The 14,802-nt window shown below is 40.4% G+C and overlaps 1 protein-coding gene across 6 annotated transcripts in view; it reads left to right on the top strand.

Moving 5' to 3' along the window:
• The first annotated feature begins 8,960 nt into the window (after positions 1 to 8,960).
• LOC128603781 (mediator of RNA polymerase II transcription subunit 13-like) overlaps positions 8,961 to 14,802 on the top strand; it is a 104,955-nt gene continuing 99,113 nt past the window's right edge. For 2 of the 6 annotated variants that reach the window (XM_053618460.1, XM_053618462.1), the window contains exon 1: positions 8,961 to 11,693. In XM_053618460.1, coding sequence (XP_053474435.1) covers positions 11,622 to 11,693 — 72 coding nt within the window. In that variant the 5' untranslated portion in view covers positions 8,961 to 11,621. The remainder of the gene's footprint in view (positions 11,694 to 14,802) is intronic. The other 4 variants (XM_053618459.1, XM_053618461.1, XM_053618464.1 and 1 more) reach the window with 4 other exon arrangements.

Genomic DNA, 14,802 nt, shown 5'->3' with positions numbered 1-14,802 from the left:
TCAGAAGGAGACAAATGTTTGACACATTGTTGCTGTTGAAGTGGCACAACGCAAACGCATCGAGGCATGTGGCAACAGACTCGGAGCAGAATGCCAACAGCAGTGTGTGAGGCCTGAAATAAAGACGTTTGCCTTCTGAGATACGCTTGCTGGCGATGTCCTAACAGATGAGTGCTAAACTGTAATCCACAGAGCGCAAGTGATGCCAACCAATTCATCTCAAGCATTTAACAAGTTCTTTTTTCTTTTTGCTTGATGTCATTAAAGTGCACTCTGAGCTGAGCAGAACCAAAAAAAAAAAGATTTGGTGGTATTGATGAGGAATGTTGGAAAGTACATAAAATTAAACAGTCACCATATGCTGGAAATAACAACAGATCAGGGGAGCTCTATTGGGCATGGCAGGCTTCCTGCAGCATGCGAGGACCTTGGCAAGGTTTGTGCATTCTTTTAAAAAAAAAAAAATACAGACATGCATGGAATTAATTAGGAGCTCAGTCGTAAATGAGGAGGGATGCAGAAACTCATCATCCATAACAATCATGGAGCAGCCTTAATCCTGGATATCTCAGAATAACGGTGGAACAATGTAAGCAAATGTAAACAAAATTTATGGCGTCTCTGCTTGAGGAAGTTCAGATCCTCGGAGAGTGAACTTAGCTGAAGCGTTTGTAAAAGGCTCAAAAGTAGAACGTTCTTTGAAACTTGTTTAAACTTGTTTTGTGGACATTCTGTAATATTAAATGTATCTGCAAATGGATGGCAAATGGAAAATTGCTGGGGTATAAGATGAATAAAATACTTTGGGGCTAGGAAACTAATCAACTTTGGAGTGACATCACATTGAGTTTTATTCCTTATGGAGCTAGAGTTATAGTTTGATAAAATAAATTTTAATCTAGTGGTATTTTTTTCCATTGAAGTTCAAAACCTGTAAAAGGCTCGGAAGTAAACAATTATTTTGATCATTGGAGAAGATGGAAAAGAAGCTCCTTAAGAATTTTTTGATTTGTTGAAAAGCAAATTCTCAACATCCATCCATCCATCCATCCATTCTCTGTACCGCTTATCCTAGGCAGGGTTGTGGTGGAGTCTGGGAACTGGAGTCTGCACAAGGCGGGGGACACCCTGGGTGGGGTACGAGCTCACCTCAGGGCACATTTGCACACACATTCACACACTACAGACAATTTGGAAATGCCTCAGCCGTCAACGCAGGTCTTTGTACTGGGGGAGAAAACCAGAATACCCAGAGGAAACCCCCAAAGCACGCGGAGAACATACTCGCTCCATGCACACAAGGTGGAGGTGGGATTCGAAACCCCAACCCAGTAGATGCGAGGCAAATCCTGGCACAGGCAAAATTGCTGGGGTACAAAAGAAATAAAACACTTCGGGGCTAGGAAACTAATCAATTTCAGAGTGGCATCGCATTGTGTTTCATTCCTTATGTAGCTAGATTTGTACTTTGGAGGAAGGTCAGATCTTCCGAGAGTGAGCGTGACAGGAAAGTTTTGTAAAGGCTTTGAAAGTAGAAATTTCTTTTGATGATTGATTGGAGAAAGTTTTCGAATTTTTTGATTTGTCGAAAAGCAAATTCTCAAACTTGCTTTTCAAACATACAATAATTGATCACTTTTAATGGAACAAGGTAACGTATAAGTGGTATAAGAGGAATAAAACACTTGCTAAGAAACTAATCAAGTTTGAAGTGGCATCAAATTATTTTACTTCTTATGTAGCTATGATTGCTGTTTCCCCAGATCTGTGGGGAGTGAACGTACAAGGAAAGATTTGTAAAGGGCTTGAAAACAGGTATCTTTAAAAAAAAAAAAAAAAAAAAAAAAAAAAAAATAAGAGGTTGATTTATTGAAAAGCAAATTCTCAAAAATCAAATCATCATGAGCCTACGAAGGTATTACGGCTTTTCATATGCTCTGATACCTACTTATCTCATCCTGAAATGATCCTTTACTTTCATTTTTGCATTTAATAGTTGTTTAATGATCAGCATTTTTCAATTCTCAATCATCAGCTAGAAATGACAACACAGGACCTACCAAATGTGAATAGCTGTGATCACCCAGACCAACCCCCCCCACCCCACACATACACACACACACATATCTAAACCCCCCCCCCCCCCCCTTCATTCTCAGTGCGTTTATTTTGGCGAAGGCAACGAGAGTGGGTTTTTTAGCCAGCACCATGCCATTGCGAAGTGGCTGTGAGTGGCTCTCGTGCCGTCCAGAGTGCTATAATTTTCCCAGGCTGGATGATGGATGAGCCGGTGTCAGGCTCGGTTCATTATAATGCATGCCATCTATTCTTCTCCCAGACAGCCTCTTCTCCAGGAAATGCCATAGAGAAAAAAGAGAGAGAGAGAGAGAGAGAGAGAGAGAGGGAGAAGGAGAGAGAGCAGAATGTGATTATTTTGTGATTGTTCTTATGGACTGTGCTTATGAAAAGTAGACGCATTTTTCTTTCGAGATAACAAGTTTGCGTTATGCACTCCCTGGAGCGGTTTCAGGCCCAGCTGGTCATTTCGTACTGGAATTTGCGAGAGTGATTTGTAATGGTCTGACAAAGCAGTATCGTAAAGGAGTCGTGAAAAACTATCTTTGGAGAGATAGCGGTTGTTATCAGAGCAGGCCTAATTGTTTCAAGATAACGTAAGAGCTGCCGTGGATTTTGATGTTGTGTAATTGACAATTATATGTCTCTTGCCACTGTCTTTCTACTTTCATAATAAAACCTTGAACAGACGTGATCATTACATCGATGGGTCTTCCCTCTTTCTCTAATAGACATTAATATCTTTAGTAGTTACTGATAGATTGTGAGTTCAAGTCCCAGGACTTCCAGACAGATTCACCTAAACCCTTAATTAATCCCTTTTAACTCTCTGTATGTTTGTATTCTTTCACTTGATTCCGACGTCCTTGTAATTTACTTTGGATACTTGTGACAGTAATTTACCAATTACTGTGATTATCCTGTCTGGTATGTTAATATTTACAGTCTACCTGTAATTAATCCTTTGGTATCACACTAGTAATGTACTGTTGCTGTATTCAATCTATAATCATGCTGGGCACTGTTGAATTCTTGATTCTGATTGGCCAGAAAGTGATGATTAAGTTTCTATTACCGCGGCCCTGATGGTAGTTCTGCCTCCAAGGTCTATTTTAATGCATTTGCTTTGGTACATTATAATTTCTATAACTTACACAGGAGACATTTATTTAGTATTTTTGGAAGGAGGCTCAAGTGTCAGTGCTTTGTAACAGTCGGAGGTTAAATCTATAACTTTTATGGTTTTTTGACATGGGAAAGTCAAGACTAAGAGCTTTACCATTTCTTGGAAACATGGCAAACTGTGTTTTGTCTTATTAACTTCTTTAGTGTTGGCTTCGTGCCATGCTATACCACACCACACCACCCCATCATTGATTATTTTTCTATAACAGGACAGTCTGTGTTGTTGTATTTATTAGTAAAGATGTGTTAAAAAGCGTAGCATACCTAACAGTGGTGATGAGGTTCTATTCTGTGTAACCATCTTCTCTTTACACCACACAGTTTAAGTTCTATATTTGTTTCATCATGACAAAGAAGCTGGTTCTAGTAGCTTCTAGTAAACTCCGGGTGCTTATATTTGTGGTTAGCTGAAAGATAGGGCTTTAGTGTGGCACTTTCAACTAGTTTGGTATGAAGGTGATGTCTAAATGTACATCTTGTGCCATGGAGATAACGAAATATATTGTCAAGCGCTAAGCTTGAACAGTGGTAAAGAGAAATAGCTAGCTGGCTACATAGTAAACATTAAAGAACTACCTAGCAAGTGAGTGTTGACAAAGAATTTAGAGCAATAATTTGCTAGCATTCGCCATCATAATCTTTGCAATTCAGTGAGTACAATTTCCCTTAAGTAATTTTCATTATCAATATTAGTATCAATATTAGTATTAGAAACCAAGTATAATTATGCCCCAATCCATCAATCCATGAGGAAACGATTGCTAACGCTGGCTTTATGATTGATTTGACACCGCTGTAGACGTTTCCTCGAATTTATCAAAGGTGATCAGGCTACATCCGAGGATTTACACAGTAAGACACCTAGCAAACAGAGCTGCAATGCTGTTTAAGTGAGACCTTTCCAGGCCTTGAGGACATATTGAACAAGGTGAAGAAACTACAGATGAATTCTGCCGTGTTGCTACAGAGACCTGATCAATAAATGCTGGGCTCAGCTCTTGCCAAGTCTGATACATATCTCTTCCATCTCCCTCTCTCCCTTCTTTTCCTCCCAGCTATAAGAAACGGCTCAAAGCCAAAAGCCACTTCACTCCGAGAGGTTATCAGATACAGTCGGGGTTTACAACGCTCGCCAAAATAACCATAATTTGGCAAATTGAATACCACTCACTGCATCGATTCCTCAGCTGATGTTTGGTGTTTTCCTTTCGGATCTGGCTCTACTGGATTTCGCTCTCATTATACTTTACAGCATTGGATGCAATAATAAAGCTCCCTATTATCTCTTGAGTTATGACAACTAAATATTCACTTATTGGATTATGATTGCCATTTTATTTTAAAGATAAAGAGAAGTAATTGAAAACTGTTATATTTTTTCATTATTATTACACATGGTTGGCAGCCTACTTTAAAATTCTGCTCAAGACGACTGTAATTACTAACACTATCAGTTATGAATTATGGGCTGTGCTCATTGCTCTCTATTACTTTTGAAGGCCATATATTAGAGTGACTGTGGCACATTTTATTATTCTTTTAAACTGTCATTCACTTGCATTAGCCATTTTGTTTTTCAATGCAACATAATCCTAAGCATATAGTAATCACTAGTATATACAGTATATTAACCAGTGTAACACATTTGATGTTGTTTCTGCTGCATTTTGCATTTCAAACACAATGCGATTAAATATGATTAAACAGTATTACAGTATTATGTTACCTAATAACCTTTAATGTTTGTGAATGGATATTTATTGTATTGGACATTGCTTTTACCCTTCATTAAAATGAATATATACTGTATATAAGTAAGACATGCGATTAGTGGTTTTGTGAGCTTAAACATATTGCGTCACTGCACCAGTTTATTTGATCAAACACACAAAAAAAGTGAATTTTCTTTTGGCAAAACACTGGTTTCAAAATTATTGGCACTCCTTCAGTTAAAATTTCTTGACTCATCAACAGCACTGAACCTCTTCCTGGAAAATGCATGTAGAGGATCTTAGGGCACTCTTCCTTGCACACGATTTCAAGCTTCTTTACATTCCATGTGTTCTTTTTATGCTCTAGTTTGCACTCTATTAAAAACAAATGCTGATAAAGTTCACAGCCAAAAATGTTCAATTATGGACTCATATGACCACAATATACAGTTCCAACTGGAGATCCAGTGACTCTTGGTGTTACCACCAAACAGCTTGTTGTTATGGGGGGGGGGGGGGGGGGTATATAGTATAGTGACAATCCCAAGGATCAGCTTAACTGTGCAAATCTGTAACTGTGATATTTCGGTTCTTCTCTGCCTCCCTCATCGTCCTCCTTACTGAGCGTGGGTTCGGTATGCTCATGCATCTAATCCCTGGCAAATTTTCAACTGTTTCAGACTTTTAAAACTTTTTCTTGAAGAGTGAAACTTTTTTTAAAGTTGATTGTCCTTGATTGTAATAGCATTTTTAACTCCATATATACACTGATCAGCCATAATATTTAAACTACTGACAGGTGAGGTGAATATCATTGATTACGGCCCTATCAGGGGGTGGGATCTTTTAGGCAGCGAGTGAGCAGTCAGTTCTCAATGCTGATGTGTTTGAAGCAGGCAAAATGGGCAAGAGTAAGGACCTGAGCGTCTTTGACAAGGGCCAAATTGTGATGGCTAGATGATTGGGTCAGAGCATCTCCAAAACGGCAGGTCTTGTGAGGTGTTCCTGGTATGCAGTGGTTAGTACCTACCAGAAGTGGTCTAAGAATGGCCAGATACCAGAGCACACCTTCAGAGGTCTTGTGAAGTCCATGCCTCAATGAGTCAGAGCATTTTAACGGCACAAGGGGGACCTACGCAATATTAGGCAGGTGGTTTTAATGTTATGGCTGATCTGTGTATGTTTTATATGCATTAGCTAGCTTGGATGTGCACGTTAACAAGCGTCTGTCTCTTTTGTGCTCAAAGCTCTTGGGGTTTTCCCTAGATGATGGATGCTGTTTGCAATCATCATATATTTATACCCAGTGGAAACAGGAGAGGGTCAAAGGCAGCAGTAGAATTATTGAGCACCGAGAGCAATTAGTTAAAATTGTAATGCTCTTGAAAGGTTATTTTTTGTATGTATATATACAGTGCCCACCATTAATATTGGTAAATATGAGCATAGAAGGCTGTGAAAGGTTGTATTTATTGTTTAACCTTTTGATATTTTTTTCAAACAAAAAATTCACAAACAAATTCTGCTCTCATGGATATCAAACAATTACAAACAAAACACATGTTTATAAAAAATATTTTTATTAAATATAAGTGTGCAACAATTATTAGGCACGCTTTTAGTCAATACTTTGTGCTACCTCTCTTTGCCAAGATAACAGCTCTGAGTCTTCTCCTGTAATGCCTGATGAGGTTGGAGGATACATGGCGAGGGATCTGAGATCATTCCTCCATACAGAATCTCTCCAGATCCTCCAGATTTCAAGGTCCACGCTGGTGGACTCTCTTCTTCAGGTTTTCTATGGGGTTCAGGTCAGGGGACTGGGATGGCCATGGCAGGACCGTGATTTTATGGTCAGCAAACCATTTCTGTGTTGATTTTGATGTATGTTTTGGATTATTGTCCTGCTGGAAGATCCAACCACGGCCAATTTGAAGCTTTCTGTCAGAGGCAGTCAGGTTTTCATTTAATATCTGTTAATATTTGATAGAGTCCATGATGCCATGTATCCTAACAAAATGTCCAGGTCCTCTGGCAGAAAAACAGCCCCAAAACATTAAAGATCCACCACCATATTTAACCGTGGGCATGAGGTACTTTTCCATATGGCTACCTCTCTGTGCACCAAAACCACCTCTGGTGTTTATTCCCAAAAAGCTCTATTTTGGTTTCATCTGACCATAGAACCCGATCCCATTTGAAGTTCCAGAAGTGTCTGGCAAACTGAAGACGCTTTGTTTTTGGATGAGAGTAGAGGCTTTTTTCTTGAAACCCTTCCAAACAACTTGTGGTGATGTAGGTGACTTCGGATTGTAGTTTTGGAGAATTTCTGACCCCAAGATGCAACTAACTTCTGCAATTCTCCAGCTGTGATCCTTGGAGATTTTTTAACCACTTGAACCATCCTCTTCACAGTGCGTTGAGACGATACAGACACACGTCAAATTCCAGGTTGAATCATAACATTTCCAGTTGACTGGAACGTCTTAATTATTGCCCTGATGGTGGAAATTCTACCATCATGCTCAGCACCGGCTCTCCACAAGTAGAGCTGAGCCCTCTACTCTACTCCTTGTACATATATGACTGTACTTCTTCTCATCCCTCCAACACCATCATTAAGTTTGCGGATGACAGTTATCAGACTTATTTCAGGAGGTCATGAATTAGCCTACAGGGATGAGATCCAGAATCTGGAAGTGTGGTGTTCATGTAACAACGTGACACTGAATACCAATTAATCAAAAGAGCTCATTCTGGACTTCAGGAGACGTAGTGCAGACCCTGTCTCGCTCTGCATCAACGGGACCGTGTTGAATGGGTGCACACTTTGAAATTTTTGGAAGCCCATATATCCGATGACCTCTCTTGGTCTGCCAACACCTCAGAGGTCGTCAAAAAGGCACATCAACGACTACACTTCCTGAGTGCTCAGGAAAAACAACCTCAGCTACTGGTGGCCTTTTACTGCTCTACCATTGAGAGCGCGCTGCCGTACTACATTTCAGTGTGGCACTCCGGCTGCACAGCAGCAGACAAGAGATGTCAAGAGATTCTCCAAAGAATAATTAACACAGCCCAAAAAATCACTGGCTGCTCACTACCCTCCCTGGAAAATATTGCCTGCTTCCGCTATCTCAGTAGGGCCAAAAACATCATCTCTGATATATCACACCCAGGCCACTACCTGTTTGATCTCCTGCCCTGAGGCAGGCAGTATAGGTCCTTAAGGGCAAGGACTTCACATCTACAGGACATTTTTTTCCCATCTGCTATCAAAACTCACACATCCACGTTTGCACTTTAGGTAAAGTGTGCATATATATATATATATATATATATATATATATATATATATATATATATATATATATATATATATATATATATATATATATATATATATATATATAAATAAAAATGTATATATATATATATAAATGTATATATATATATATATGTGTGTGTGTGTGTGTGTGAGGCACATGGTGGCTTAGTGGTTAGCACGTTTGCCTCACACCTCCAGGGGTTCGATTCCCACCATGGCCCTGTGTGTGCAGAGTTTGCATGTTCTCCCCGTGCTGCGGGGGTTTCCTCCGGGTACTCCGGTTTCCTCCCCCAGTCCAAAGACATGCATGGTAGGCTGATTGGCATGTCCAAAATGTCTGTAGTGTATGAACGGGTGTGTGAATGTGTATGTGATTGTGCCCTGCGATGGATTGGCACCCTGTCCAGGGTGTACCCCACCTCGTGCCCGATGCTCCCTGGGATAGGCTCCAGGTTCCCCGTGAACCTGAAGGAAGGATAAGCGGTATAGAAGATGGATGGATATATATATATATATATATATATATATATATATATATATATATATATATATATATGTGTGTGTGTGTGTGTGTACACTGAACATATACATACTGAATATTTAATATTGATTCCTGAATAATAGATGAATAATAAGCTAAATGTTTAAGAGACGTTTTTAGGGGTGCTTCTAGTTCATGTGAGAATTTTTTTTTGTTAGATAAACCGTAAAATCGAAGTAATTTCTCCAACAGTTTAAGTCATTTTTTAAATCATTGTGTATACATTTTATTTTAGCACATTTGCAGGGCAGCACAGTGGCATAGTGGGTAAGTATTGCCACCCCACAGCTTCAGGTTCCCCAGTTTGATCATGAGCTCTGTCTGTGTGGAGTGTCACATGCTGTTCCACAGAGTATTCCATGTTTCCTTCCCACTGTTCAAATCCATGCAAGGTGGACTGGTATGCTGTATGGTATTGCCCCTTAGTATGTAGCCTATAAGAAAAGTTTTGATGAGAATTTTTTTTTTTTTTTTTAAGAAAATGTTTGTAATTTCCCAGATGTTAGAGTGATTATGCATATTTTTTTATTTACCCATTCTCTCAAAGTGCACCAATAATACTATTATACATTTTTAGCCAGTTATTAAGTCTATTCATGCTTATGCATTACTACAGCAGGCTACAGTCCAGGCAAACGCTTAATGGTAAAGAAATTGCGACATTTCTCCTCCAGCAAATCCTATAATCAAATATTTAAGTACGCTGATATAATCCCTTTAACTAAATCAGAGCAGTAAACCTGGCGCCCCTAGCCTGGCTTTCATCTCGAGCACTGCGTCCTACTGTAATAAACAATACGCAAGGTCAAAACGGGCTGTTGTTGTTGGTTTTTTTTCTGTATTATTTTAATACACTGTTTAATACGGTAGTGTGCGTGCGCTTTGATCACGTGAGCGCTCCACTTGGTTAAATGGGAAAGCGAGTCTCTTTGGCAGGCTGGCGGCCGCCATTACATAGCTATGCGTGAATAGTGCGAGAATATGCCAGCTACTGTACACACACACACACTCTCTCTCTCTCACACACGCCTGCGCGCGTGCACACACGCACTAACATCACGCAAAGAACCATTTAGAGTATTTGCATACCTTTCATTACAAACACGCTCACTTGCCACTGTTACTGTGTTACTCATGCACGCGCAATTAAAGGATCTTCTCCCCCCCCCCTTTTTTTTGTTGCTTCTTTTCTTTTCTTTTTTTTGCGCCAGCCTCGACATGTTTCTCCACAGATCTCTTATGATGATTAGGTTACATTTCAGGTTTGGTTGAGAGGATAAACAGACTCATTAGTGCTGTGTAATCATACAACAGGCAATGGAGGGAAATGTGTTCTAAAATGAAACAAAGCAACTTGAGAGACAAGAGCAGAAATCAGAGAGAGAGAGAGAGAGAGAGAGAGAGAGTGAGAGGGGACGTTTCGTAATGATCTAACAGAAAAAGGAAGGAAGATTTTTTTTCTGTTGTTCTGCTCTGTTCCTGGTGGCGCTGACAACTTTTTTTTTTCGTTTGGGGAAGAATTGTGTTGCTCTTGTTGTTGTTGTTGTTGTCTTGTTGCTTGCTCGTGCATCCTCAAGCTTAACATCGTGACTGATCGGAGAGGGTCAGGCTTTATTTTTAGCCCTGCGGTGTGTGTTGCTACAAAGTGAATCGGTGGATTTGGACATTCCTTCCTTCTCTCTTCTCTCTCTCTCTCTCTCGCTCGCTCTCTCTCTCTCTTCAGTGTGTGTGTGTGTGTGTGAGTGTGTGTTTGTGTGTGAGTGTGTGTTTGTCGGGACCGGAACGGTGTCCGTGCTGGAAAAGAAGGCGATGCAATTCTAGGCTATAAATAGCACGCGCAAAAAAAAAAAAAAAAAAATATCTTGGAAAAGAAAAAAACCCTCACACAACTGCTGCACGGTTTTTTTTTTCGTGTCCGTGTCTCGCGCGGAATGCCGTGGATCTCGGTAGCTCTCTCTCGCGCTCTCTCTCTCTCTCACGCACTCTCTCGCGCGCTCGCTCACTCGCTCTCTCTCTCTCTCTCTCTCTCTCTCGCTCACACACACACACACTCTCGCGCTCTGTTTATTGTTCCTAACCGAGACAGCTCAATAAAACGTGTCACTGGGATTATGGGAAACTTCTGCGACTTACCGATGGTCAATATTTAGACAATCGGATGGATTTTGTGCTCGGACAAGACGCCCAAACCGCCGTACTGGATTACAGCACCGTGAGATTACTCGCATTTTTATGATTAAAACAATCAAGCGGGAAGAAGAAGAAGAAGAAGACCAAGAAGAAGAAGAAGAAGAAGAAAGGAAGAGAAGAGGGAGGAAGGAAGGAAAAAAAAAATCTGGCATGGACACGGCTCGTCGTGTCTCCTGGTTCGGGTTAAAAACCCACGGCTACACGCCACATCGCGCGCGACAATGATTCGGTTTGAGAGTGTGAAGTAAAGCGGCCCCGGTGTGGCAGCCTTATTTACGCACATATCCGGATCGGCGAAACAAAGAATCGATTTGCATGAGCACAGGATTCTCCGTTACACACACCTTCTTCATCACGCGTTTTTCTCCCAAAACACTCACTCACCCTCGCGCAGGCTTAGAAACAGGAATCGTCTTTGTTTATAAACATATAGGCCTACATATATATTTTTGCTTTCTTTCTTTCTTTCTTGTTTTTTTTTTTTTTTTTTTGAATACGGAACCGTTTTGGCAGCGTGGGCTCGATCCTAATACAGATCGATCGAGGATTTCGACATGCCCTACACTGAGGAAGCCATCGGCGGACCACTATGACTACAGCGGCGAATTGGGTGGCGAACGGGGCAAGCCTCGAAGACTGCCATTCCAACCTTTTCTCTCTGGTATTGTCTATTGTTATTGTTATCATTATTGTTGGATATGAAATTAACATTTTAACAAAACAAACAAACAAAAAAAACAACAACAAACACCCTCCCCCCCATACACACACACACACACACACACACACACACATTTCAAACGGCTATGGTTAGTGCGCGGTGGAAGGGCGCATGCTTAGGATAGGGATGCAGCCCTTATTCTAGTGTGCAAAGGTGAAGCAGTTTTCTGGTAGCTCGCTGTTATTAGACAATCATTAACAACGAGCACGCGACTTTAAAGCCTTTTTGAGATGTAATTGTGCTTAAAAGAATGATTTTAGATTCAAATGTCTGTTATAGTGTTTAATAGGCTGTGCTTCCTAGTGTAAACTTGGGCACCAGTCTAAATCTAATATGTAGGTAACTAAACCTCTACTGGGAGTCATTTCTATTGAACCCCCCCCCCCCCCCATTTATTTGTATTTTTTTTTATTTTTTAAATACTGTGCTTTGAGTTGTCAGCCTAGTATAAAACAAAACAAAACAAACCCTCTACAGTATCCAAGTTCAAAATGGCAAAAAAAAAAAAAGTGTCTTGGCTATTACAAGCCAAATTCCCTCACATGGTAGAGGTCATGACTGCTGCAGATCCTCCTGAAGGGAAGCGTGTCTCATGTCAAATCTTTACAAAATCTAATTTGTGAATCTAAGCTGTGATTTTTAATTTTTTTACTCATGCAATCAGGGTGTGTAAATTGCATCGTCATTATTATCCTCCTCCTCCTCCTCCACTTCCTCCTCCATGCATGTAAATATGCTCTGTATGTTGATGCACTGATGCGCTCAATGTGTCATGTTGTTATTACGAGAGCTGTCGTGGATTAAAGGGATTTGATTGAAATCCAGCAAGCAGTTCGCCGAACACTTTTGACTCAGCGTCAGGAGAGATGTTTGAATGATCTGGAGTGATGAAAGATCTGACACCCCCTGATCTGACTCACTCATGAGATCACAAGCTCTCGAGGTCATGCCCCTTTTGAAAGGCATGGCCGAGATATATGGGATGGCCCAGTTTGTTTTCTTAGGCTTCCTGTGAAGTTAAAATGCTCAGTGCCTGAGGAAACATGAGAGGTTTAGCCAGTGACTGACCTTTTTTTTTTTTTTTTAAAAGCATAGAAGAAAATTCCATTAGTGATATTCGCTGGCGTCGAATCTGCCTTGTTTGTATTACGTGCATTAATTACTATAAGTAGCCGAGATCCAGGTTTCAAAATAATCCGGATTGCATTTCGACAGAAAGTGCTGAAGCGAGAGTTTGTTTCACGTGAACGAAACGACTCGCAGATATGAAATAACAACCATGATGTTGCTGTATTCACTTGTTGAAATATACAGTAGGAGGACACTGAGATTAATATTCCTCCCCAAGGGATCGAATAACCTACTACAGAATACGGTTTAAAAATAAAACAAATCGCCGAAAATAAATAAATAAATAAATAAATAAATAAAACAGTGGTCAGAAATACACAGACGAAACCATTCGAAGAAACCTCGGCTGTAAGTTGGAAAGAGAACTCCTCAGTCTAATGTAAATCAGAGTACATGGAAAACTCTGACCATCGATAGGAAAACACCATGGCCGAGTCTTAAAAAAGAGCACTGGTTTAAGCTGGAAGAATGTTGTCCGGCTCCTGAGCTATTTTTTTCTGCTGTTAGGAAGAGAAGAAAAAAAAATCAGAGCGAGGACGAGAGAGAGAGAGAGAGAGAGAGAGCGAGAGAGCTGGGGAATCTGTTTTCACTTTAGGAAAGTATTATGTGTGATATGTATTTCCTGAGCTTAGGCTCAGGCCCAGTTTGAAAGGAACTGTCTCTCTTTCTGTAGCTCTGTCCTGACTCATGTTGTAGTCACCACTGAAATATGAAGTGAAGGGGAAAAATACGAGCCTGAAAAACGTACACATGTTCACAGGCTTCTGAAGACATGCTATGCATCGACACATTCGAGATGCATTAATGGAAACATTTATAGTGTTTATAATGTTTATATATTCATATGAAACTATTGTGATGTGTGCTAATTTGTTGGTCGATGCTGTAGTTTCATCATTGCGGTCAGAAGTGACTTTTTTGTCACATTGCTAGTGCAGTTACAGTCAGTCTGTACAGGATTTCGCGGATTTATTTTGTGATTGTTGCGGCCAAAAACGATCGATTTTGATGCGGCATTTTTTTTAACGAAAAACTACTCGAATTGGCGATTAAAATTGCGATAGAACGGAATTGTTTTGCGCTGTCTTTCGCAGTGATGACCTTTTGGCTGTACTCATGTTCGGCGCACGTGAATCAAAGGGGGTTTTGGACGAACGCACGTTGCGATGACGTCACATGACGCGTCTCGGCCCAAATCTGCGGAAAATCTGCTCTAATTTTGAAAAATTACAAGCTCCTCCGGATATGTTTTTTGAGTTTGCTTGATTTTGCGTTCATTTCTTCCATCGCAAAATTGTACAGTGGTGTTTGTTCGGGAAAAAAAAAATCCATCAATCTCAGACATAACGTTATGTTTCGCCGTTAGCTCAGAAAAACCAAAACGCAAGAGCTTCTTTTCTCGCTCAGCATTTTCCAATGACAGTTAATGCTATATTTATGAGAAATTCAGCGTAGAAATAGTTTAGATGTTGGTGCAAACCATATGCTGCGGTGTCGCCGATATACGGCAGAGACTCGGCTTGGCTAGTTAACGATCTACGAGATGACTAGCCTGATGGTGTTTATGGTGGTATGCCCATTTGGAAGCTGATCAGTTTGGTTGAATGTGCAGAAGACGAGGTGAGAGAGCGGGACAGACTAAAGGACTAACGTGCTCCTGCATCACCCTCTTTAGGTAGAGATGAATTCCAAATGGCGCCACTATCAGTAATGTAGCAAATGTTGAAAATAGTCCGACATGTTGGTGAAACACATATAAACTCAGAATTTCATTGCAAAATAAATCTTATACACCACGAAGAGCACATGTTAATAATTCTACCAATCAATGTGCAAGTCATTTGGGGTGGATTTTTCCTTTTAAGATTTTTGAAAAGGATTTTTATGGCTTTAAGGATGATTTCTGTGGTCTGATCTA

The sequence above is a fragment of the Ictalurus furcatus genome, chromosome 28 (assembly GCF_023375685.1).
Source record: "Ictalurus furcatus strain D&B chromosome 28, Billie_1.0, whole genome shotgun sequence".
NCBI classification, from domain to species: domain Eukaryota; kingdom Metazoa; phylum Chordata; class Actinopteri; order Siluriformes; family Ictaluridae; genus Ictalurus; species Ictalurus furcatus.
This window is presented reverse-complemented; position numbering and strand designations above follow the sequence as displayed.